Source organism: Sebastes umbrosus, chromosome 11 (assembly GCF_015220745.1).
Source record: "Sebastes umbrosus isolate fSebUmb1 chromosome 11, fSebUmb1.pri, whole genome shotgun sequence".
NCBI lineage: Eukaryota > Metazoa > Chordata > Actinopteri > Perciformes > Sebastidae > Sebastes > Sebastes umbrosus.
Window position 1 is genome coordinate 12782159 of NC_051279.1, and position 25608 is coordinate 12807766.

The 25608-nt window shown below is 39.9% G+C and overlaps 2 protein-coding genes and 1 long non-coding RNA gene across 11 annotated transcripts in view; 1 reads left to right on the forward strand and 2 right to left on the reverse strand.

The window, feature by feature from the left end:
• Positions 1 to 11438, forward strand: part of LOC119497718 (nectin-4-like) — a 16540-nt gene extending 5102 nt beyond the window's left edge. For 3 of the 8 annotated variants that reach the window (XR_005208970.1, XR_005208973.1, XR_005208968.1), the window contains 7 exons: positions 70 to 125; positions 295 to 3995; positions 6196 to 6537; positions 7986 to 8094; positions 10485 to 10519; positions 10633 to 10671; positions 10834 to 11438. Coding sequence is in view for 1 of the 8 variants with exons in the window: in XM_037786064.1 (XP_037641992.1) it covers positions 70 to 125; positions 295 to 432 (194 nt within the window). In the remaining 7 variants the exon portion in view is untranslated. Of the gene's footprint in view, positions 1 to 69; positions 126 to 294; positions 3996 to 6195; positions 6538 to 7985; positions 8095 to 10484; positions 10520 to 10632; positions 10672 to 10833 lie in introns of those variants that run through there. The other 5 variants (XR_005208969.1, XR_005208974.1, XR_005208971.1 and 2 more) reach the window with 5 other exon arrangements.
• LOC119497739 lies at positions 5572 to 14184 on the reverse strand. The gene is made up of 3 exons (XR_005208977.1): positions 13241 to 14184; positions 10825 to 10920; positions 5572 to 5653 (listed from the first exon to the last, which is right to left on the reverse strand). It is a non-coding gene; the product is annotated as an uncharacterized LOC119497739 (long non-coding RNA).
• Positions 14185 to 18889: 4705 nt separating this feature from the next.
• grik5 (glutamate receptor, ionotropic, kainate 5) overlaps positions 18890 to 25608 on the reverse strand; it is a 98821-nt gene continuing 92102 nt past the window's right edge. The window contains exons 18-20 of one of the 2 annotated variants that reach the window (XM_037784955.1): positions 25173 to 25301; positions 22820 to 22941; positions 18890 to 21556 (exon numbers count right to left, since the gene is read on the reverse strand). In XM_037784955.1, coding sequence (XP_037640883.1) covers positions 20930 to 21556; positions 22820 to 22941; positions 25173 to 25301 — 878 coding nt within the window. In that variant the 3' untranslated portion in view covers positions 18890 to 20929. Of the gene's footprint in view, positions 21557 to 22774; positions 22942 to 25172; positions 25302 to 25608 lie in introns of both variants that reach the window. The other variant, XM_037784954.1, reaches the window with a different exon arrangement.

Below are 25608 nucleotides of genomic sequence, written 5' to 3' on the forward strand. Positions count from 1 at the left end.
TTCTACACAGATTGATTTACATCTCTTGTCCGTTTCAGTTCCCTCGACTAACACGTGTCTGTCTTTCAGATACAGGTGGTCCAGTGATGGATGTGGCCAGGCCATCTGTTCTTGTGAGAGACGAGGTGAGCTGGATTGAAGCCACATGTCAGAATTTAAATTTGATACATTTCAGTCAGATTAAATGTAATCATGCTGTTGTTGTGATGAGAACATTAGAGTTTTTGTTCACTAAAGCAACATAACGATACATCTGAGCAACAAAGTCTCTTCCTCTCTCACACTTCTTCATAGGATGTGGTCTACTCTGACGTCAAGCGCAAACCATTCAGAGATACTACACCTTCTTCCAATGAGGAACACACAGTGGATGATGTCACGTACTCCGAGGTCGTAGTTTGGCGTCAGCAGCCCAAATGTACTCTAAAGTGATGATAAAGTTCTCTTTCATATACTTGCTGAAGGCAAAAAAAACACTTCAAACTGCTGTATGCAAGTTGCATTTACCACAATTTTGGTATCATTTAGTGAAATCAGCATATCGACTGAGGAAAAATCAGGAGTCCGCCAGGATTCATCCTCTGGGGACCATGAATGTGGGTATAAAATTTAATCGCAAACCGTCTTGTAGTTGTGGTGCAGCTATCACCACACGTTTGATGCTATTTGGTTTTAAATATTGCAGGTCAGAATAGTACAAACCAGCACACCTACAACACGTCATCAAGGTAAAAAAAAAAATCTTTTACCTTGTCATTCTGTGCAGTGGAAAAACACTCGCACCGTGACAACATGGCTTGCGTGTTCACAGTAGATCTCGTCACGCAAAGTTCCTATTCCTCCTTCGCAGACCATCAAAGGAGGAAGACAAAAAAAGGAAGACAAAAAAGGAAAATGACACAATCAAAAAGGGAACCAACTCAGCAATGCAACACTAGTATAGCGTGTTAATGATGTCAAGAGCTGAAGGTGCCAATAGAGACTTTAACAGTTGCTCAATATCTGCAGTAAATGTAACTTTCTAGACTCCCATTTTATTGTGATTCAACCTCTTGCTTTAACCCAGCGTTTGCATGCAAGCCTTTTTTTAGGGTTACAGGATTTATGAGTCAGAGAGGAAGGGTGGAGTTATTGTGGTTTTACTTAATAATTTTTACTTGACTTTCCTAATTCTGTCCATTTGTTCAAACTTGCCTGCAGCAGCTTCAAATATCAAAAACAATAATTGCATATTATGATACAATACTATATGTATTCTAACAGCACATATACTGGTAATAGTTGTTGTAGTAGTATTTTACCCAATCCAGTATTGTCTGCTTTGGGTCTGTTGTGCAGAACATTTCTCAATCTCAGAATCCTGTTCGCAGCTGTTGCAGTCTGAGCGTGACTTATGTAAAAAAGGTGACAAAATATGGTTTGCAAAGTTGCTGTAATGATGCACACCATCAGTGAACATTACCAACTGTCACCGTCTGTTACCTGCTGGTGTTCAACAGCATTTCCTGACACCCAGTTTGTGGGTGTGAGATTATATCTGCGTATGTACAGTCACTTTGTGTTGTCAGAACATGGACATTTTTTGTTGTATAAAAATGTTAACTTAAGGGCTCATTTCATTGTTCATTTTCTGTTAAATGTACCTGCAGACAAGCAAGTAGACAGTCAGAGCCGACAGACACACAGGACGTTTTGTAAGTGGCTTCTATTGCTTAATAAATGTGTACCTTTTCACAGATCTTATCAAATACATGGTTTCTCATTGTTGTCACATACTTTAGAGTTCTGGTTTTGCAGGAAATAGATAAGAAACATTGCTGTTTGAAGGGAGTGCATTATTAAAGTATTTCCACAGCAGCCATCAGATTACTCAGACATAAGAAGAAAAATGCAGATACGTGTCACTTTAGAACTATAAAGAATGGACGAGCCACACATTATTCATGAGCTATCTTGTTAAGAAGTTAAACTCTGAGAACAAACGATACACAAGAATGGACATTGTGGAAGGGATGATGTGCAAATTGGCAGTTTCTTGCATTTAAAAAAAAGCAATTTAATCGATTGTTCAAAACACTCACTCCAAGCCATTTGTAGTTGTTTTGTGTCCCTTTGTACAACAAAGAATTGTGGTCATTTTGTGTCTCTGTGTTCACTTTGAGTCTTTTTGTGGTGCTTTGAGACTCTCTATGGATATTTTGCATCTTTGTGGTCATATTGTGTCTGTCTGTAGCCCTTTTGCGCCTCTCTGTGGACATTGTGCGTATCGCTGTGGCCATTTTGCGTCTCCCTGTGGACGTTTTGAGTCTCTGTGGTTGTTTTGCGTGTCTTTATGGTTGTTTTGAGTCTCAGAGGATGCTTTGTGTCTCTTTACGGTCGTTTTGCATCTCTGTGATTGTTTTGCGTCTCTCTGGTTGTTTTACGTGTCTTTGTGGTCAATTTGTGTCTCTGTGGATGCATTGCGTCTCTTTCTCGTCGTTTTGATTCTCTCTGTGGTCGTTTTGGGTCTCTTTGTGGTTGTTTTGTGTGTCTTTGTGGTTGTTTTGAGTCTCTTTACGGTCGTTTTGCATCTCTTTGCAGTCATTTTGCATCTCTTTGCAGTCATTTTGCATCTCTTTGCAGTCGTTTTGCATCTTTGTGGCTCTTTTTCATCCCTGTGTTTGTTTTGCGTCTCTCTGATTGTTTTACGTCTCTCTGTGGTCGTTTTGCGTCGCTATGTGGTAAATTCGTGGTTGTTTTGCGTCTCTAATTTGATTGAATTTCCAACAAGAAATGTTAACAGTCACTTCTTCCAGAGACTCAGGTTCAGGGTCCCCGGGCCTGTACCTGGTAGTCCTGTTCAGTAATCCGTCCGTAATACTAATAAACCACCTACCTCACCTTCCTACTTTAGTATGGGGAGTAACAGATTTGGCCAAGTCATATTCTTATACAGACAGCATTAAATGTTTTCTGTTGTTATGTTAAAGTGAGTGAGTGTGTGTGTGTTTGTCTCAGTTGTCCGTCAGATGTGGTGGTTAATCGCTGAAGTCTCCTTGATGATAACTTGATATATGTAAATGGTTAAATTCTTGAATAAAATAAATTGGAAATGAGAGATTTTGATGGAACACTTAATGGCACAATGTTTTAAAAATATCTGCTATAGTGAAAGTGTTTGTAAAGGATTGTAGCTGTGAGTGTGTTGTGGAGAAGGGATTTGATTCTGCATGTTTTGATAAGCTCTAAAACAATAGTGGTAGAGGAAGTATTACTATTGTTGCTGTTATTGTGAACTGAACAAGAACTTACGTTTGCACCATTGGAAGGTTAAATGAATTAGATTAAAATGTTTAATTCATAAGAAATGTATCTCGCAGACCTAAATGTTTTATAAAAGTTACAGTAAAAGCATATTGTTGATGTTGCTTTACATTACAAGTTTACCCTAGATGTGACTACTCTTCCCTTTGCATTAAGGTCTGAATCTTAGTGATGTCTTGCTTTCTTGTTTCACATCAGACAGTGTATCGCCACAGAAGACTTTCTATGAAAGCTAAAGGAAATGAACTCCCATCCATAATTGAGCGTTAAGGAAACACCACCCTGATAAAGGCAAGATAGCTGAAAATGTTTGACATGGTCTCACGGACTGGTCTGCACCAGAGAGCTCGAGTGTGCATTCTCAAAATTAGCCATAAGGAAACATCATATTTTGTAAATCCACCTTATTTTAGAGACATACAAGTCTAATATTATCAATTAACTCAACAACACAGGAGCGCTTCTATGCACATCATCATTTGGCCACATGAGGTCACTGTGCTACTGGAGGTTATTAATGGCAAAACATGAAGGAATGAACCACAGGAAATCATGACGACTAGTGAATTGCAGTTATAAGACGAGAAAACACACATAGGTCAGGGTTTATTTTGTTGACCTGAAGATGTGCGTAATGAAAATTTGCAGCAGATGCCATGTTCTTCTGTGGTTCATTTACATCACGATCCCAGGTAAGACAAAGAGTTTAAAATACTTAAGTAAAAGTATGGGCGGCAAAATGTAAATTAAAGTAATACAAGTGAAAGTGCTCATTAAGAAACAGCATGGCCTCTTTCATAGTGTTATATTATTGGATTAATGCATTAAGGTGCATATTAAAGGGAACATATCATGCTCATTTCTAAGTACATGCTTGTATTTTGGGTTTCTACTAGAACATGTTATATGCTTTAATGTTCAATAAACACATTATTTGTCATATATGTCTGAATATAGCTGTATTCACCCTCTGTCTGAAACGCTCCGTTTTAGCGCTTGTCTCTTTAAACCCCCACTCCCCTCCTGGAAAAGCCCAGTCTGCTCTGATTGCCTTGCAAGAAAAATATAGTGCACATGGCAAGAATTGTTTTTACTGTCGAATTCTCTAAATGCTAAGGAAAGGTGCTTCAATGCTTCGTTTCGTATCTCATTTAGCATAGGACACACTGGATCATCCTTTACCAAAGGAAAGGTCTTTTAAAAACATTTAATGCAACGCACCATTCGACCTTTCATGAAAACAAACAATATGCATATTCATCTTGCATAGATTTAACAATTATTTTCATACATGTTGATAAGTGGACAGTGACAATCATTTATATATTTCGAACATGCAACAAATAAGTAAAAAACTAAACAAGACTAACAAATGAAATTAACAATAAACATGTAGCAAACAAATTTTCATAAACAACATAAATATCAAAATAAAAAATAGAATTTCCGAAAAGAAGTAGGAAGAAGTATACACTTATATGGTCCCAACCTACCCTTTCTCCATAACTCAAACAATTAACTCAATATTTATCATATAAACTTTTGTGACTAGTAAACTATATTCCCTTTTTTAATTTTATTTCTAACCTTGGTAATAAAGTAATATTTTTCAGCGGGTTGTCCACACTTAAGATAAGTCTGTGCAAATAAGTAGTAAAAAACTAACAATAGAATAATTAAAACGTTAAAATAAAATAATTGAAATTTTTAGGAATATACAAATATAAACAATCCCTTGCAAGTATTGCAAGTAAATTGTTAATTAATAATTGTTATTAGCCCCGCGTCTGGGAAATCTGCAGTGTTACAGCAGCAAAGTCGATAGTGCAACAACAAGAAGCATCAGTTAAAAAAAGCAAGATAGACCTACTGTATAATAGACTAAATAATTTTTTAATAAAAAAGCAAAATATAAATATCTATATAAAGTAGATACACTGAACGGTTGAATTCACATAGGAAATACTGACAGGCTATTGAACAGTTTAATTGATATTGTACATAAGTGAATTGTCAGTTTTGGTATGTGTGACCTACTTGAGCAGTGTCGTTTGTGAAGTGTGACAGCAGCAGGAAGGAAAGACCTGCGGTATCTCTCCTTCACACACTGTGGGTGAAGCAACCTGTTACTGTAGAAGCTGTTTATAGAGCCTGCACAACATTGAATGCACAAAGAAAAGTCCTTATGAATTCTTCTTCACCTCATGACGTTTTCCATCGAGGTCAAGGAAAAGTGATTAGGAAAAGACATTAGGATGCAATTTTTTGACTTTTCGACCACAGCCATTGTTCTCAAGCTGTAGGCGGTATATTCTAATGAGCTTTCTGTGTACACGGGGGAGTGTGGTGCCTGGAGGGACAAAAAACAATGATTTAAAAAAAGTTTTTTTTTTAGAGGTTATGTTGTGAAACATAACATGTGTTAAAAAATATGTTAGAAACTAAAAGAGGACTCCATATATAACCTGGTCTCACGGGAAGGCGTATAAATAGCACGACATTCCACGTGTCATGAGGACACATTTGTAATTTCTACGCCACTTTCGCGTGTCATTTTTACGCCACGCAACAAAACTACAGTAATGTCCACAACACAGGCAACAAAACCACTTACTTTAGTTACTGTTTACTGTTTAGGAAAAACACCATGGTTGGCCTTAAAATAACTATGTAAGTTAAGTAATATATGTACGGAAACAACATAACATAAGTATGAAAAACACGTCACAAACGTCACTAAAAAACGTGACAAACTAACTTACAAAACAAAACAGAGTTTTGTGCGTACGTGCTGCCATATATGTCTAAAATAAAGTGAAATTACAAATAAAGTTTTTAGTTTGATTGAGGAATCATATCACACATTCTGTATCACCTTGTTTTTTTTGGCAGTTTTTGAGGCACAAGAAGTCAAAGTCTGGCCTGAAGTGACGGGATACCTCGGGCAGGATGTCACCCTGCCATGCCAATTCATCCCAGGACCAAGAGGCGGCAATATTACTCAGATTCTGTGGGATCTCGAAACACCAGAAGGAGAGAAAATACTCATTAGTGTTTCTAGTGTTCAATTTGGAGTTAATGTTCATGAATCATTTCTTAAGGAGAGAGTGGAGATTGCAGAACAATCTTTGATCATTAGAAACGTGGAAATGGGAGATGCAGGGTCGTACACCTGCACATTTTCAACCTTTCCCAGTGGTTCATTTGAAGGAACGACCAAACTTGTTGTTCGAGGTGAGTATAAACAATAGTTGAAGTCTAAAAGAGTATCTGTAACTACCCTGACATAGGAATCAGAAGCTCACCTCACAGGTAAAACAGGTGGAATTAAAATGAGGGTATCACAGCAGGGTTTGAGTTAACAGGCAATCACTCGGAAAATACAAATACATCCAAAGACAGGCAGGCAAATGTCCAAAAGTAGGCTCAACATTTTTAAATACAGTGCTTGAATAACCACTGATCAAGACTACGTTGTGTGTACAACGGGTACACGAGTGTGGTGCCTTTGAATTGTGCCATGAATCACACATGATGTTTGTCAATTTAAAAGATAATTTTGCAAGTCAAGAAAGTCGCTGTAAAACTGTTGAACAGTTTGTTTTAAAACTGTTGAAGTATAAGACTGTGAAAATATGTAATAAGAAAGACTACACACCCAAATGTGGCGTAGGTGACGTCTCTCTCTCTGAAGCTATGATTATTGTGTGTTTCGTACTGTACTCACATGAGCAACGAGTCTTGCTCGTTCTTCTGCTTCCCGGCTCATAAAAAGACCATCATAACGTTTCATTTGTGTGTGGCACATAGCTAAGTTAGCTAGCTGCCTAGTGTTGGTGACGTACATTGTACGAGACGAGAGATGTAGTTCACAAAGCGGTTTCATACAAAACTAGATGAAACTACGACAAACTGCTTCAAACAGGATCAAAAAAATATTTTGTCTCTCGCCGTTTACTACCGTATATTGTTTTTTAAAAATTTTACTCAATTAGCGGCTGGCTAGTTAGCTAGATAGCTTGCTGATTTCACTTTCATGCTACACTGGTTACATAAATTAAACGCACATAAGAGAAGTTTGCCAGAAATCTCCTTAGGTTTAGACTACAAATCCACTTGGTTAGGTTTAAGAATAGAACATGGTTTGGGTTGGAATAAATCCTTTCTGGCAGAAAATCCTGAACAGAAAGACTCATCCCGTGTGCAAAATGAGCGGAACAGTCGAGGCACCGAGTATTAGCCAATAATAGCACAGTAGGGCGGGACTAGGCGGAACACTCTTGGGGAAAAAAATAACCTGTGCAGGTAGCGATGGCCAAAACACAATGAGAACAACTACTGGATGAAGAGGGAATTACATTGTCTGGAATTACATGCTGAGTTGGTGACTTGCAGACATGATACATACACTAACATTATCAACACCAAACTTTAATTTAAATTATTTAAAGGAAAAGCCCAACATTTTGGGGGAAAAAAACACTTGGATGAGAAGATCAATACCAATCCTTTCATCCAACTCTTGGCAAGAAAGACAGAAGTTTTTTTTACTGCCCTCTTGGCCAGGTCTCTCTTGAAAATGAAATTGAAGCGTGTTTCCCAAAATTTCAAACTATTCAATGTCATTGAAGAAAGACTTTCACATGGTTTGAAGTTGATCATAGTTGTGTTTCTTTTTCCAGAAGCGCCAAAAGCGATGCCGATATTACCAAGAATGATTGCTGCTGGAGTATTCGTGCTGATAGTTGTGACCATGCTTGCCACAACTTACTTTATCATCATCAGAATAAGGTGTGTGTGTGTGTGTGTCTCGTGTATTTTATGTAGGACTGTACAAGAGGACCAAGAGGGTCACAACACAAGATATTACTAATAGGGCTGTCACTCGATTCAAATATTTAATTTGCGATTAATCGCATGATTGTCCATGATTAATCATGATTAACTGCAAATTAATCACAAATTTTGTATCTTTTCAAAATGTACCTTAAAGGGAGATTTGTTAAGTATTTAATACTGTTATCAACATGGGGGTCGGCAAATATGCGGCTTTATGCAAATGTATATACAGCGGGTAAAATAAGTATTGAACACGTCACCATTTTTCGCAGTAAATATATTTCCAAAGGTGCTATTGACATGAAATTTTCATCAGATGTTGGTAACAACCCAAGTAATCCATACATACAAAGAAACCAAAACAAATAATTTCAGAAATTAAGTTATGTTTAATAATGTGAAATGACGCAGGGAAAAAGTATTGAACATGCTTAATGATATTTATTTAATACTTTGTAAAAAAGCCTTTTTTGGTAATGACAGCTTCAAGACGCTTCCTGTATGGAGAAACTAGTCGTATGCATTGCTCAGGGGTGATTTTGGCCCATTCTTCCAAACAAACAGTCTTCAAATCTTGAAGGTTCCGTGGGCCTCTTCTATGAACTCTGTTCTTCTGTTCTTTCCATAGATTTTCAATTGGATTCAAGTCAGGTGATTGGCTGGGCCATTCTAGCAGCTTTATTTTCTTTCTCTGAAACCAATTGAGAGTTTCCTTAGCTGTGTGTTTGGGATCATTGTCTTGCTGAAATGTCCACCCTCGTTACATCTTCATCATCCTGGTAGATGGCAGCAGATTTTTATCAAGAATGTCTCGGTACATTTTTCCATTCATCCTTCCTTCAATTATGTGAAGTTTGCCAGTACCGTATGCTGAAAAGCAGCCCCACACCATGATGTTACCACCTCCAAACTTCACTGTTGGTATGGTGTTTTAAGGGTGATGTGCAGTGCCATTTGTCCTCCAAACATGGTGTGTATTATGGCATCCAAAAAGTTCAATTTTGCTCTCATCTGACCCGACTATATTCTCCCAGTATTTCACAGGCTTGTCCAAATGTTGTGCAGCAAACTTTAAACGAGCTTCAACATGCTTTTCCTTTAGCAATGGAGTCTTGCGTGGTGAGCGTGCATACAGGCCATGGCGGTTGAGTGCATTACTTATTGATTTCTTTGAAACAATTGTACCTGCTAAATCCAGGTCTTTCTGAAGCTCTCCACAAGTGGTCCTTGGCTCTTGGACAACTCTTCTGATAATTATTTTCACTCCTCTGTCAGAAATCTTGCGAGGAGCACCTGGTCGTGGCCAGTTTATGGTGAAATGATGTTCTTTCCACTTCTGGATTATGGCCCCAACAGTGCTTCCTGGAACATTCAGAAGTTTAGAAATCTGTAACCAATGTCATCAGTATGTTTTGCAACAATAAGGTTGCGAAGGTCTTGAGAGAGCTCTTTGCTTTTACCCATCATGAGATTTTTCTTGTGTGACACCTTGGTAATAAGACACCTTTTTATAGGCCATCAGTTGGGCCTGAACCAGCTGATATTAATTTGCACTGATAAGGGGCCGGATTGCTTTCTAATTACTGATAGATTTCAGCTGTTGTCTTGGCTTTCCATGCCTTTTTGCACCTCCTTTTCTTCATGTGTTCAATACTTTTTCCCTGTGTCATTTCACAGTATTACACATTACTTAATTTCTGAACTTATTTGTTTTTGTTTCTTTGTATGTATAGATTACTTGGGTTGTTACCAACATCTGGTAAAAATTTCATGTCAATAGCACCTTTGGAAATATATTTACTGAGAAAAATGGTGACGTGTTCAATACTTATTTTACCCGCTGTATATATTTATAATTGGAAATCAATTAACAACACAAAACAATGAAAATATTGTCCAGAAACCCTCACAGGTACTGCATTTAGCATAAAAAATATTTAGATAATAATTAATAATACAAATAATTTAGAGTAAGTTTGGAGCGTTATTTAGCCTACTTCCCGACAAGTATGACTAGTATGGTTGGTACCAATGGATTCCTTAGGTTTTCTAGTTTCATGATGCCAGTATCTTCTCTCTAGCTTTAAAACTGAACCTGCTATAACCTAAAAAACACAAATTGCGTTAATGCGTTAAAGAAATTAGTGAAAAACATTCTGCCTACTGAAGCTTTAAGCTCATTATACATTCAGTCCACTCAAAATGAAGAGAAGTCGATTCATTGGTTAATTAAAGCACATACTGTTCTTTAAAAGGTCTCAATCAATTGGAAGAAAATTTACCTCTGAAATCAGGTAGTCAAGTGCAAAAGAACTAATCATAACTCTATTTCCTTTACTCAGACGTGGCGCTTCGGTCAAGCAACGTGTCTGCACGGGTGAGAAAATAATCTCATGTTCTTCCTCTCTCTATTTCTAAACAGCATCATATTCATTTATAACTCTTAGGGTTTATTTTAGTTCCCTTAACAAAAGCCTGTCTGTCTTTCAGATACAGACGGCACAGTGATGTGTGATTGAAAGCGAAGAGGTGAGCTTAGAGTTGGTTTGAGGCTACATCTTTGTAGTTGAAAGTTTTTGATTAGTTTGTTGATTTGATAAAAGAAAATGCATTTAAACAAAATCAACATGATGAGAATGACAGAGCACTAAAGTATCATCTTCAAAACACTCTCTCACTCACATACTGCAGGGTCTACCCTGAAGACAAGCTCAAATCATCCAGAGATGTTACACCTTCATCCAAAAACGCTGCTTCTGATGCTTCTGATGTCACATGCTTCAAAGTGAGAGAGAGAGAGATGTGGACTAAAGTAATAATGAATTCTGTCTTTTACTTTTAAAGTTGTTTTACTGTAAGTTGCATTAACCACCATTTTGGGAACATTTAGTAAACCTGTCATCACATCCTGATATAAGTCAATCAACTGCTCCTTAAAAAATAATAAGGCCCATGTTATTCTATATTTTTCTTATTGTCAACAAATCCCATCAAAGGACCAAAAGCAATAAGGTGTTTTTTTTTAAGCAAATGTTACTCAAACATGAATAAATGCTGCATTTGTTGGTAAAGTATTTTCAGCTGCGGATTAATACACGTTATTTACAGTAACATGTCTATGTGAGTGAGATTGACTCAAAATAGACAATGCCAGTGTTCATTATAATGTAACAGTGTGGTTCATATCTGTCTTTATTAGTTTTTGGACAACAATAGATCAATGTTGTTTTTGGTCTTTTCATGAGATTTGATGACAATAACAAAAATGTAGAATATTTTCACCTTTAATCTTAAAATTAAACCCAAAACTTGTGGCTTCTCCAGGCACTCAAAATTATTTCAATTTATGTGGGAAAATCAGATTCTAAATGCCCCTTGTAGTTGTTGTTGTTGTTGTTGTTGTTGTTATTGTTCTCAACTAAACTGGACATCACAATGTTTGGCAACTAAGATGTTTACTTCTCTTACTCAGTTGCTAGCCAGTGTTTGAATTTGAGTCTTATTTGTTGTAGTTGCACCTACAACAGCTTTAAAACCCAAAAGATAATTGCATATTATGATGGAGAACTGTACTGCATGTATTATTTTCCTCTCACCCTGTATTCTCTATACAGTGTCGTGTATGCTCTGTGATAATGTCAGAACCCTGTACGCAGATGTTAAAGTCTAAGAATGATTTATTATACCGAAAAAAATGTGACAAAATGGTTCTTAAAGATGCTGTAAAGATGCACATGCATCATCACTGAACATTACCAACAGTCAGGTTTTAATCACCTTTAAATCACTTTCCTGGCAGTGTTATTTGTTGATGTGAGATAATAACTTTTCAAAAGCAAGCTAAGAAGTGCTTTGCAAAGTCATGAAGCAAATATATACCCGGTACATTTGGAATTAAATAATTCAATAAGGTTAACACAACACATTTAAATGTGTTACTGATAACATTTTTATGTTGACGAATAATTAAAAAAACAAAAAAACATCCACAGAGCTTTTAGAAAGGTGCCGAATAAAAGAATTGCTTTTTCTCAAAAAAAGATTGTGAATTAATCATTTAAAAATTTTCGATTGTTTTGTTGATCTATGTGGAAGATTTCTGACGGTCCGTTCTAACAAGGCTCGTCAGCCAATAGTATAACAATGTTGGTATCATGTGGTATCTCGTGGTCGGCAGCGATCAAGTTGCCAGTTAGTGTGGAAAAAAGCAATAAATGGCTGAGTTTGATGCAGTGAGCTACCTCCGGGGTCTGAGAAGTGAAGCCAATGCGGAAGTGCCTTAAACTTTCATTCTTTCTAACTACCAGCAGGGGGCGACTCCTCTGGTTGCAAAAAGTCTGATTATGTTATGATTATATTATTTGTAGTAGTAAATTATGGTCCCATTTAGAGTCAAATAGACCATAAAGCAGGGTATGCTTTAGGGCGTGGCTACCTTGTGATTGACAGGTCGGAAGTTGGCAGTTGTCCATGTTTTCGTCTTCTGTCAACTTCAACCCTTTCACAGTGTGTTTTCAGTTCATGAAAGTTAATCATAACCTTTTTGGTCCCCTGAAAACGTCTTATTCAGGGTTTGGTTGTACTTTGCTCCACCCTCTCGTGTCACAAAAATATGATGGTGATGGCCAAATACGAAGATGGGGATGACCAAAAATACCAAACTCGAGGATTCAAAACCGTAGTCCACAAACAAATGGGTGACGTCACAGTGACTACGTCCACTTCTTTTATACAGTCTATGATTTGACGGTAAGCGTCCGGCTTCACTCCGTTACCAATCCCAAGTGCTCCTATTAGCTCTCTTAGCTTAATCATCCAAACAATAACCCATAAAATTACAATTCAGCATATTTAAACAAAACCAACAACAAACAACCTTAACTAATGCGTCACTGGTTACATTGTCAAAATGAGAAAAATAACAGCTTCAATCCCCGAGGAGCCACGTTAGCATCTTAGCAATAGTGACGGTTGTGTCAAAATGAGATTAAAACATAAATGCACATTATAAAAACAACAAGAACAGTTCGATAGAATGCAATTCAAAAATAATGTGTTTTTTAATTAAGATTTAAACAAAGAAACAGAGCAGGCCTACCTGATCTCCACCGGCAGGTTGTTCCACAGTCGAGGGGTCTTCTTATGTCCGGTACTGTCATGGAGGGGAGTGTGAGGCAGCAGTTCAATGATTAATTGACAACAGTGAAGATGCAAAAGCTTAAGAGCATGGGCAGAAAGTCCAAACAGAACTAAATGATTATCCACTGGAATGAGGCAGGAAAAAGGTGCAGGCAGGTATATGTATCAGGATACTGGTTCCAGGGGCAGGAAAGCAAAAGTATGAAGTACAGCAACACTGAGAAACTAGCAACTGACTGGGGAAAAGTACTGCAGAGCTAATTAGGGAAAGTGGAAACAGGTGAGCAGGTGAGTGAGAGTCAGGTGACTGGGAGCTACGGGAAGGTCTGAGGGCATCTGGTGGACCGGTAGAGGATGACACGTCTGAGGAGTTAGAGGAGAGCACATGACCTGCTGGGGAAAGTGAGCAGGGAGACAGAGAGCCAGACAAAACAAACTACTAGACAGTCCTCAAATCACTCTGTGCTGTCAGAACATGTGAGAACATCAGTTTTCTGCAGTGTAAAATCGTTCTTTCTGTGTTGTTTCATTTATTTTATGGTGAAATTCAGCGCTTAAAACATTTGATCACAATTACCATCTGTGCTGTTAGTCAAAATACATAAACATACGAAAACATAAGGGCTCATTACATGTTTTAATTTGTTGCGCAGTTACATCTGTTTTGTGCTGAAAGTCGATGCTTAAGTTTCGTTTACAATCAGTGTAATGCTTTTGAGATAATTCAGTCCTGTTGCTTCACATCATGCTTGCTTGAAATAGAAACAACAGCACACTGTTCCGTAGATTGTTTCTCCTTTTTAAAAACAGAATGTGTTGCTGTGGCTATTGCTTAGTAACGTTGCACATTTTCACAGACCTTACCCAATCTGTTGTTTCTCATTTTCCGTTAGTACTGTAGAGTTCTGTCACGACAGGAAATAGATGAAGAAAGACAAGACGGAAGTTGTTTGAAGGGAGTGGGGGGACATTTTCCTGCAGAATGAGTACTTTAACTTTCGATACTTTAAGTACATTTTGATGATAATACTTTTATACTTTTACTTAAAGGCAGGGTCGGTGATTTTGACAAACTAGCAAGAGTACACTATATTTAAAAAAATGATCCAAACGTAAAACCGAGCCCAGTGTTGCCAACTCTTTCCAATGAAAGTAGCGAGCAGCAGTAGCTCCAAAAGACCCTAAATCTAGAGAGAAAGTCGCCAAGTCGGCAACGCTGACAGTCTGTCTCTTCAGGCCTCCCTCCAAAACCACTCCTCCAAAATTATCATTATGAACATATCATTGATTTATTGATTGCTGTCAGGATGTAATGAGAATTTCAACTAATTTAAACAAAAAATGTTTCTAAATTCTTTACCAACCCTACCTTTAAGTACTTGTTAGATTGTTGTTGGCACTTTTACTTCAGTAAAAGATCTGAGTACATCCTCCCCCCTGGCCTTATGACAGTTTCCCTATCAGTAAATAATATCGCTCAGACATGAGAGGGAAAAATGCTGCGAACCTTCCACTCAAAAAGTAAAGACGCATGTCACTGTGTGGGACAGTTTGAATATTTTTATTCCAAAAGAAGTTTGTGTGTCTATAGGTTTGAACAACAGGGCGATCTCTCTGAAGAACATCATTGCACCTTCGTCCCAACACCTCCCATCCCCCACCCGTCACCCACAATCACACTATAGAACCTCCTGCTCTTCAATAGGAATAATAACAACAATTTAATCATAATATTCATCATCAGTTTTAATAATCCATTTAGCACTAGTATAGAAATATGAAAAAATACCAAAGAAAAGAACATAAAAGTAAACAAAAAGGTTTGTTTTGTGGAGTGACTGTTCAGACACCCCATCTGATTTGTTTTGTGACCCTCCCTTCCCTTCATACTAGCAGTATTTTGGCTTCTTAGGGTTTGTACCATCCTCTTGGCTCTCCACAATAATGCTTTGCAGCTAATAAATGCTTTCAGCTGATGGTTTAAAGCTGTCGATAGCCACTTATTGGCTATGTGGTGCATGGTCACATATCAAGTTTTGTGAATTCGTAAACAGAACAAACCGAAGAAGACACGGAAAAGAGACAAATTTGAAAACAACAAAAACAACCAGCAGGTTTACAACCTTTAGACAACGAGGAAATTAGAAAGGAAGATGTTGTGGACGGGTGTGTTTCTGTTTGTGTGAGCGCACTGTGACTTCTTGAGGAAAGGGGTCGGCTCCTGTTGCCTTGTCAGCATTCTGAACACAAAGGCAGAAGTAAACAGAGGGAAAGAGACACATCACACCCAGGCCTGCTTCTGCTGACAGCAATCATTCAGACAAACGGCATAATGTGTGCAAACAATGTTATCATTCATTATCTGGAGCACAACACTGTCGACAAATCTGTTTCACTGCAAGATGCATAATTTTATACAGCAATGCAATGTTTGCCCAGACAACAATGCCGGTATGTTTTTTTTTTCCTGGGGATTTGTAAAGGGCTGAACTGGTGGGATTGCACACTTTGTATTACTGCTGAATATGGATGGGTGGGAAGCCAGTGAGGGATCGTGTTCCTGCTGTTTGCTGAGATCTGAGATGATAACTTCTCAGTTAAAGGTGAAGCAGCTGGTAACTTTATGTGTACTGGAGGAGACTCATAGGAGTCAAGAGGTTTTTAGAGACAAGGGCTGTATTCAAAACCGCATTCTATAGTAGTAGTACGTACTGATTTGGCCAAAATGTAGCAGGTAGTATGCAGTATGCAAACACAAGCTAAATAAACAGTATGTCAAAAATACCCGGATGTCGTACTGATTCAGAAAAGGCTTCGGACAAGGCTACCTCGCCTACTGTATCCCACAATGCAAAGTGCTGGAACGCTACAGGCTATGGTCACAACAACAACAGCTTGATTTTTAGAAATCAACTGTGTAGCTTTTGAATATTGGCAGTTTTACAATTTTAGATGGCGAATCGAACATTTGCTCCAACGATTTCGGAGTTGAGAAACTCCACAAACTGCTGTGTCTGCTAACTAACGTCTGCCGGACAGTCACTCTAACAGACCCCGCTGTGAGCTGGCTGGAGCTCTCAAGACGCCGGTCTCGTAGACGAGGGGCTTTTATTTCCTTGTTGACGGATAGTTTGTTTAAATATCACAACACTAATGTCTATTGTAAAATTAACGGGAACCTGTGATTATCTGCCTTTTTGGAGTTGAAAAGCTCCACAATTGCCCGAGGGTGTAGCTCACTCGAGAGCCGGCCAGTGACGCTCATAGACCGGCTACAGAAGAGCAGGATGTGGCGAGGGAAATGGCGAGGTAAAGCGCTGCCTCTGACGGGGTAGAGAGATACCTGCTGAGACAACACAAACATTACTCTACTTTTGTTTCTGTAACTGAAAAAGCAGTTTGATTAAATTTTGTCGAGTAATGTTTTATATTTACCGTCTCCCCTTGTTGATGATCCTGTTTCGTGTTACTTCACTATGAGCTGTTAGAATAACTTGTTTTGGGGGTGGTGGAGCTAAACCTGCAGTATTCTATAAAGTAAACAAACATTGGTCACGAACAAGAAAACAAAACTCAATAAGTTGTATTTTTCGATAATATTGCAGTAGAGTTACAAGTTTTGTTTTTTCATCAAGTGCTTGAAGAGCTGGTTTAAAGGCTAAAACCTGGTCTGGCATACTGCAAAATACATCACTTTAACTGTTTCATACTGCATACTACTGAGGAGCGCAGTATGTACTGTATACTGCATACTGCATACTGCGTTCATCAGTAGTATGTAGTAGGCGGTTTTGAATACAGCCAAGGACTGTGGCACAAATGGAGAAATCAACATTCATAACCAGAGGCAAAAGAAGGGGGGGAAAAACCGTATTGACAGGTTCAGGAGGCTGGTAACACTGACTTTCGAGAATTGAGAATCAGCTGCTGGAGAGCATTACATTCATAAAATCTGCTGTCAGGAAATCAAACCATAAAAGACAAACAATAAGCAAACACGGACACTGAACAGGATGATGGGAATTCAGTAATATCTTGCATTGAAAATGTTGCATCAGCTAACCCTCAAATCTTTTAGCAGGATTTTCGAATTTCCTTGAACACCCCAGAAAGACTTTTTTTTTAGAACAAAGAGTATTAACTATAAATAAGGGTGTGTATAAACCCCCTTTGTTCAGTAAGTACTGAATCACTCAGCGAGTATTTCGGGAACTGATTAGATAACTGATTCAATGAACACCAAGACACTGATGAGTCAATGACCTGCGGTGCAGAAAATGCTAATACAGCACTTGATAATGATTTCATATAAAAAAATATATATATAATCTATGGGATGGAGGAGTGCAAAAAATCATTTGCTTCTGAGGGGACCCGTTCACAGAGGTGCTGTACCACAGACAACACAGCTGTAGCACATGAAAGTGATGAGTGTAAACTACTATAAAGGGAAGTCATACCAATCACACCTCTTTTTTTTTTTTTTTTTTTGCTACAGACTTAAAACTGATCTGCATTGTGATCCTAAACATTGATGGAAGCAAGAACACAAATCCATTTCGATTATTAAGATCTGCTCTGATGGGCGGTGATGGTGCAGCCTGGCGGTCTCACCACATTCAGTTTTTTTTTAAAGCAGACTTAAAGGATAAGGCTGCCAATTTTGTATATTTTTCTTCTTGTCAACAAATCCCATGAGAAGATCAAAAACAACCAAACGTGACCCGCCAGATGGTTTGTTACACAGAACCATCTGAGAAGCCGTCATTGGACTTTGATTGGAAAAGGGCAGGTACTTTTAGAAAATACTTGGCAGGTGATTGGATGAACCATCTGTTAATCAAACGCTTGCCGAAGCCAGTCGGGAGAAAAGCAAAAACATTGCCTTCAGTGCCATACTTTGCTCTTCTTACTGTCCAGTTCTGATATAACTGATGCTATTGCAGCATCTACGCTAACCTCTTCAGGAGCCGCCATTACTGTTGAGAACCAACAGTCGCCTTTCTGTGTCGTCTCACACACCTAAGCCACGCCCGTACCCACGATTCTGTTGGTATTATGTGTTGGTCTGTCTCTCAATAATTTCTGCAGCTTGTTTGTGGCATTTGGCCCCTTCGGTCCAACTGAAGACGCAACTCTTAAAAAATGGGCACAGATATACATTTCGTTTTTTTTTTTTTAATTTAAAATACTTTTCAGCAAATGTTACTCAAACCAGTGCAACAGTGCGACTCATTGTGGTTTATGATGGAGGTCTATACTGTAGCACATAGTAATAAGCTACTTGAGGCTTTAGCTACAGTAGGGATGCACGGATACCAATACCTGATCGGATATCGGGCCGATACTGACTCAAATTGCTGGATCGGGTATCGGTGACAATGGAGCCGATCTATTCTATTATGCTTTTATAATATATACATTATATACTGGAATTTTCATTCCTGTTTAAGTTTTGAATACTGTAATTTATTGCTGTGATTGTTTACACTTGAATTGTAATTCCTGTTAATTTTGAAGATTTTTTTTACCAAGTTGTTGGTGTATGATTTATCATTTTAATAATAAATAACAATTCGGTAAATGAAAATATATTTATTTATTTGTTACATTTTGTTTTACAAAGTTAGGAAAGTAATGTTTAAGTCCAGCCTGATGTTGCCTTGCACATAAAATAATGATCCCTGTCACTTCCACACTGGTATCAGATCGCTTCTCGGTATCTGCCGATACCGAAAGCCCAGGTATCGGTATCGGGACTGAAAAAGTCTGATCAGTGCATCCCTAGCTTTAGCTACTTATTAGTCAGACAATTCATCAGTTCATTGTTGGTTTTGGTCTTTTCATTGGATTTGTTGACAATAAGAAAAATAAACAACGAAACCAGCCTTATTCTTTAATAAATAATAATAAATTGTAATTATACCACAATTACTTGCTGTGAAAGCAGTGGATACTCGGAAATCTGTTTAAAAACATTTGGAATGCTTTGAATAATCATCAGCAATAATATAACGTGTCCACCATTTAAAGTTAAAGGCCTAAAATAAGCAAATCCACTAGAGCATTCCCTTTAAGCACCGTGGCTAATAAACTGTAGTGTTTAGATTTAGCTGGAGTTTCACACAACACTAGGGCTGTAACATTAACAACATAATTAAAAGAGACCAGGTTCCCTTCCCAGCCGGAGTGAAAAACATTTCTTCTAAATCTATTTATCAGCGTGTTTCCCTGTGTTCAACCCCCTCCTGAATGAGTCCCCAGCCACCGAGGGGAGTAATTAGGCGATCAAAAGCTTGAGACAGTATTGACGAGGCTGTGTTGAGTCTATCACTCTGGCAGGAGCCTCCACTGTGGACGGCCAAGTCTGTCTGTTAAACAGAGAGAAGGGAAGAAGCTGTAGCTACAGCCTGCTGGCGCATTAACAAGCCCCTTAAAAGATGCCCAGAATTAACAGATCAGGACAGATCTAATAATGGAAGTAGTTCAGTTAGGGATTTCTCATTCAAATTCAGTAGTGTCCTTTTCACTCTCTGCCTCTTTCTATCTCCTCTCTTTCTGTTCTCCTCTATCTTGCCTCACTGGCTCTGCCTCGCCCGTTCTCTCTATCTCTTCTACGCTGTGTGAACAGAGGTGAAAAAGAAGTAAAGGCTTGGCAAGTGTTACCCAGGATAACGAGGGACATTAATTTCACATTTCAAAGCTTCTTCTCCTCTTCTTTTTTTTGTGGCTGTCTGATTATCTATCATTTGTAGAAGGGTGCTGTTGCTGGGTACATGGTTCTCCTCACTTTGAGTAGTTACAGACAGACTCAACAGGAAGCACAAATTTTTACACACACACGCACAGTGTAAAGAAAGGCCGACAGTTTCCTCTGCTACCGTTTGCATTATGTTGTCTTGAAGCTGTTTCATCCACCTTCCCTGATACCATCCAAAAAGCAGCTACGGGTCACAGGGAGGGGCACAAAACTCTTGAAACACAGTCAAGTTTATGTTATAATCCACCATATTGTCACACGTAGTCTGTATTTAACTCTGTAATTCCCACTTAGAACAATGGCAATAAAACAAGAAAGACAACAAAAGAAAAAAAAAACAACAGGAAATAATTCTCTGGAAGTCTTTTTAGTTGCTGTTTTAAATCACATACGGATACAGTATGTCCTCCAACAAAGCTTCATTTTACTAGAGGGCTAATCAGCATCCAGCGAAGTGTCTGCGGAGGAAAACCAGCGCCCTCAAATCTAAAGTGAGAGGGGGAGTGAGGAGAAAAAAAGGAGGCCAATGGAAAACCATCATCCGGTCGTGTGCATTTCCGCTCAGATTTGTCCTAACTGACCTTCGGAGTTGAGTACAGGAGCTTAACTGACGACCATCTCACAGCGTGCCATCAGCCAGTTCTGTATCTGTAAGCCTCGAGCTCGACTGGAGAAAGGTTTTCCCTCTTTATTCTCCTTTTAAAGGTCGTCTCATTTTCTATTGGCTGACCTCGCAGAGTTCAACTCTTCCCCTCCATCTCTCCCTCTTTTGTTCTCCGATGAATTTCCCCTGTGGAGACAAGCAGTGTTTCTCTCAGCAGGACAAATGTTCCTCAGACACATCACCGGCTCCCTGCAGCCCTCCCACCCCGCCCACTGCTTCGGGTCTCAGTCCTGGTCACCCAGTAAGTCTGTCGTGTTGCTGTTCTGTGGAGGTGGAATGGGTCGAGATGTGTGAGGTGGGGGGCTGTGGTGTAGCCGCCTCGGGCTGGGCCCCCCTCCGCCCTCACTGTCTGTGTTGGATGAGGATGGGGGTGGGGGTGGGGGTAGCCTGGGCAGGGGTGCTGTTGAAGGTGGTATTCTTGTTGTGGTTGATCCTATACTGCTGCCTGATCTCAGGCTCTGGATCCTCCGGCACTCCTGGCAGATCCGCACGTGGGTGCAGCTGCGGGCGGGCAGCATCACAGGAGTAGGCATTGGTGGAGGAGGGGTGGTGTTGGCCCCGAGCGGGTCATCCAGGAGCCGCTGAGGCCCAGGGCCTAGATCGGGAGGCCCCGTCCCTCCTCCTCCACCTCCAGCTCCACCTGTCAGCGGGCCAGCTCCACTGTAGAGCTTGCCGTTGCTGAGGCGCATCTCCCGCACCAGGCGCAGGGGCCGAGGGGCACCCAGAGCGATGCGCGTGGGATGGCGCAGGGCCGCCGAGCTGCTGAGGGGCCGACGGCGGCGCATACGGGAGCTCTTCTTACAGGAGATGGCGTTTCTGAACTCTGTGATCATCTCCTGACAGACAGACACCTAAAAAAGGTGGAAAAGGAAGGAGGGAGGAAAGAGGGAAAGACGGAAGGGAAGGAGGCAAAGGTAGGAGGGGCGCCACAGACACAAAGTAGGCAGGCAGCAGAACAAGACGGTGGTGAGGCAGTACATAAATAGGAGAGCGGAGAAAAAAACAAGGAAATTGAAAGGAAAAGCGGAAAAAAAAAGAAGGCGGGAACAAGGCAGAAAGAACAGACACAGTAAGGCATGGTAAAAGAAAAAGTCGAAGGAGAAGCGAGGGCACAGAGATCAACAAATGGAGGGATGGTTTTAAAACAGGAATGAGGAGGCGATGGGGAAGGATGTGGAGATGGATAGAGATGGGAGAATATCCAAGGAGCAGAGAGAGTTATTACAATCCAAACACACAAAACACCAAAATGTTTTTTAGTTTATGGGCACTTCATTATGGCACTATGCACTATGAACGGACAGGCAGGCCTCAGGTGCACATGTACAACTCACGCACACCCTCACACACACACACACAGTAAGACACCAAACAAATCTTTTCATCATTCCAACAGCATGACCACTGCAATCTGCACCACACGACGAACAAAATGCATCAACATGTCCACTACAAACATTCTCATTTAAATCAAATAAAGAAAGTCATGTGCTCACATAAACAGAAACAATACTCGTTATCGGAGAACAGACACTGATGACAGGAGGTGTGCGTGTGTGTTTGAGAGAGATACAGAGGGAGACAAACAGTGAAATGGGTGAGAAGTAATCCAAGAATGGAAACGAAGAATACCAGCGTACATGTGAGGCGTGTAAAAGAAGATACATCGTGACATTTAATGCCAGGGAAAAAGATCACACTACTTTTTTATGCAAGCAGATATTGCCATTTCTCAATATTGCTTATCTGTATAAGTTTAGCTCACAAACACTTGCCATACTGTTAAACACCAAACACTAAAAGGGCACAAGGGCTTCAAAACAGGCAGGACATGCAAAGTGAATCCTCTACTTGTTGTCTACATATCGGACACTACAGCAGTTCAGTGCCACATACTTGAACATTCCTCTCATCTCGCATGCACATAACACATTGAACCTCAAATGTTAGAGCACAAACAAACAAACACAAATGGAGGCAAAAGCTTAAAGAAATCGACCCACTCACACACAAACACACACACAAAACAACATAATCAAAAGGGTTGGCGGGATGCCATGGGAACCTACTGGGGTGTGTCTGTGGGGTCGGCGAGGGCAGGTATGGGGGCATACCTCATCGGTCTCTGCAGAGCGGCGTGTCGACCACACAAACTCCATAATGGCCACAAACACGGCAATGATGAGGCCACAGATCAGCACCACAAAGATGCCCCCAATGTTCTCCATGCCCAGACCTGAGAGTGGGCCAAAGGAGACAAACATTAGTACGTAAATGCAGAAAGGTTTGAATGTATTACTTTACTTTTAAATGTACTAGTCATGGAGAGTACTACACAGCCTCTGGAAACAGTTGTATAATGTCTTAAGTGACTCTGGAAGAGCTCTGTTAAAGTTAAACATTTTGAGAAAATACAATTGTTCGAGGCGAGAGTTAGATAAGAAGATTGATACCACTCATGTCTGTAACAGTGGTAAAGCGTTTAAAGCGAAGTGCATTCTTTCTACTAGCCAGCAGGGGGCGACTCCTCTGGTTGCAAAAAGAAGTCTGATTGTATAGAAGTCTATGAGAAAATGAGCCTACTTCTCTCTTGATTTATTACCTCAGTAAATATTGTAAACATGAGTTTATGGTCTCAATCGCTACTTTCATGTCTTCTTCAATACAGCATGATGTTCATTTAGTAAATTATGGTCCCATTTAGAGTCAAATAGACCATAAAGCAGGGGATGCTTTAGGGCGTGGCTACCTTGTGATTGACAGGTCCCTACCATGGCGTTGTCCGGTCTGGGTATTGTCCATGTTTTCATCTTAGATCTTTAACCCTTTCACAGTGTGTTTACAGTTCATGAAAGTTAACTGTAAAATGTGTATCACCTAAAAATGTCTTAATCAGCGTTCGGTTGTACGTAGCTCCACCCTCTCGTGTCACTTCTGGTTGCAAAAAACGTGACGACCAAAATGCCGAACTCGAGGCTTCAAAAGGGCAGTCCACAAACCAAAGTGTGACCACTTCATCCACTTCTTATATACAGTCTATGGTCTGTACGATAAATATGAAGCTACTGCCGGTTGGCTTAGCTTAGCACAAAAAACAAGAAACTGGAAACAAGGGAAAACAGCTAGCCTGGCTCCGTCCGAAGGTATCAAAATATGCCTACCAGCACCTCTAAAGCTTGCCAAGAAACTTTTCATTCTAAAACGTTGATGTTTGTACAGATAAAACAAACAAGATATGACATGATAAATATTGGTGTTCACTTTAGAGGACAAAGCTATCCATTTCCCTGATTCCCGTCATGATGCTAAGCTAAGATAATCAGCTGCTGGATGGGATCAATCTTCTCATCTAACTCTCAGCAAGAAAACAAATAAACGTATTCCTCAAAATGTCAAACTATTCCTTTACGTCTGAGAAAATTACTGAAGTGACCTCACTTTCGTAATCTTAGGTTGGGCTTGGAGTCTAATGGCGAGAAGGATTTAATAGTAGTAGTAGTATACTAGTAGTAATATTAAGAGCAACAAAATGTGTGCAGGGAGTAGGTTGTGGTGGATGAATGGGTCAAACTCAGGACATTCATCTAGGAAGCCAGGATTTGAGTCCCATTAAATGCCTATTTTCACACTTAGATGACTTTTTTTTTTACTATTATTTTCAGTTTCAGTTGGTTTTCTACTTGGTTAGGTTTAGGAAATACACACATACAGTAGTACATACACACATACAGTATCTAATGTGTGCCCAGGTCGAGGACACCTGCGTGCTTGTCTCTGACATGCTGTATAAACCAGAGTGTAAATAGCCACATTGGCTATTCTGCCCCGGGTGCAAATAGTATTGTTCGCTACAGACACCTGGGTGCTAATACCTTCTGCAGATTTGTAATCGACAGCCTGCGTAACAAACTGCAGGGAGTTTGATAGACATGGGTCTAACCCCTCCGGGAAGGTCTATAAGTGTAGCTAAAAATATGGATTTCTCAGCTTCTGCAGCTCCAATTTTGACCATTCTTTTTAAAAATCTGTGTCTTGCAAGTATCTCAATTTTATATAAGTGCAATACTAAATCTCTGGAGTGCTCTTTCAATTGAATTAAAAAGTTAAAATGGCCCATGATGAAGTGGCTGAGTGATTACCAGAATTATGGGGCCCTGAACGCTTGAGCTGCACAGTACAGATGAAGCTCAATGATGCTGAACAGCAAGGCATGAAGTCTGTTTTTTTCCCACATGCACATCAACACGCACATGTGAGCAGACAGACTCCCTCTAATAAAATTGCCATTACACACCACCTGAGACAAACAGAAGACATTTGGGAGAGTAGATTGTGCTAAGCACCCTTCACAAGGACATTAGGTTAGGCATTAGCCATTAGCTGGACTGTAGCGGAGAGTGAGGAGACTATTACTGGGGAAATTAGAGAGAAGGAGGGAGAGGAGACAGACAGCTGCGGTCGACTGACCCTTGGCACGGTGGTCCTCCTCTTTGGGGCATTGGCCTCCCTCCCACCACCTCCTCTTCAGTATCTCCAGCCGGTTATTCTCCTGCAGCTGGAGGATGGCCAGCGTGAGCTCATCTCTGAACGGAGACCCTGGGAAATGACAGGAAAGCAGGATTAGAGCAAGTGGTGGAGGACGAAAAAGGTGCAGCAAAAAGAGCCCGAACAAGAGAGGGGTTATTTGAGAAGAGGAGAAAAACATGAAATGAGGAGAGAAAAAGGCGAAGGACTTGCTGTTGCAGCCTTGAGATGGCTACGAGTGATCTTACTTTGAGAATAAAGAGAGGATTAGTGAGAGATAAAGAGTGAGATTACAACCAGACAGAGCCAGTGGTACAGCTGCTAGTCAGACAGCATACAAAGCATGTCATGAACTAGATAGAGTAGAAAACAATGGGAA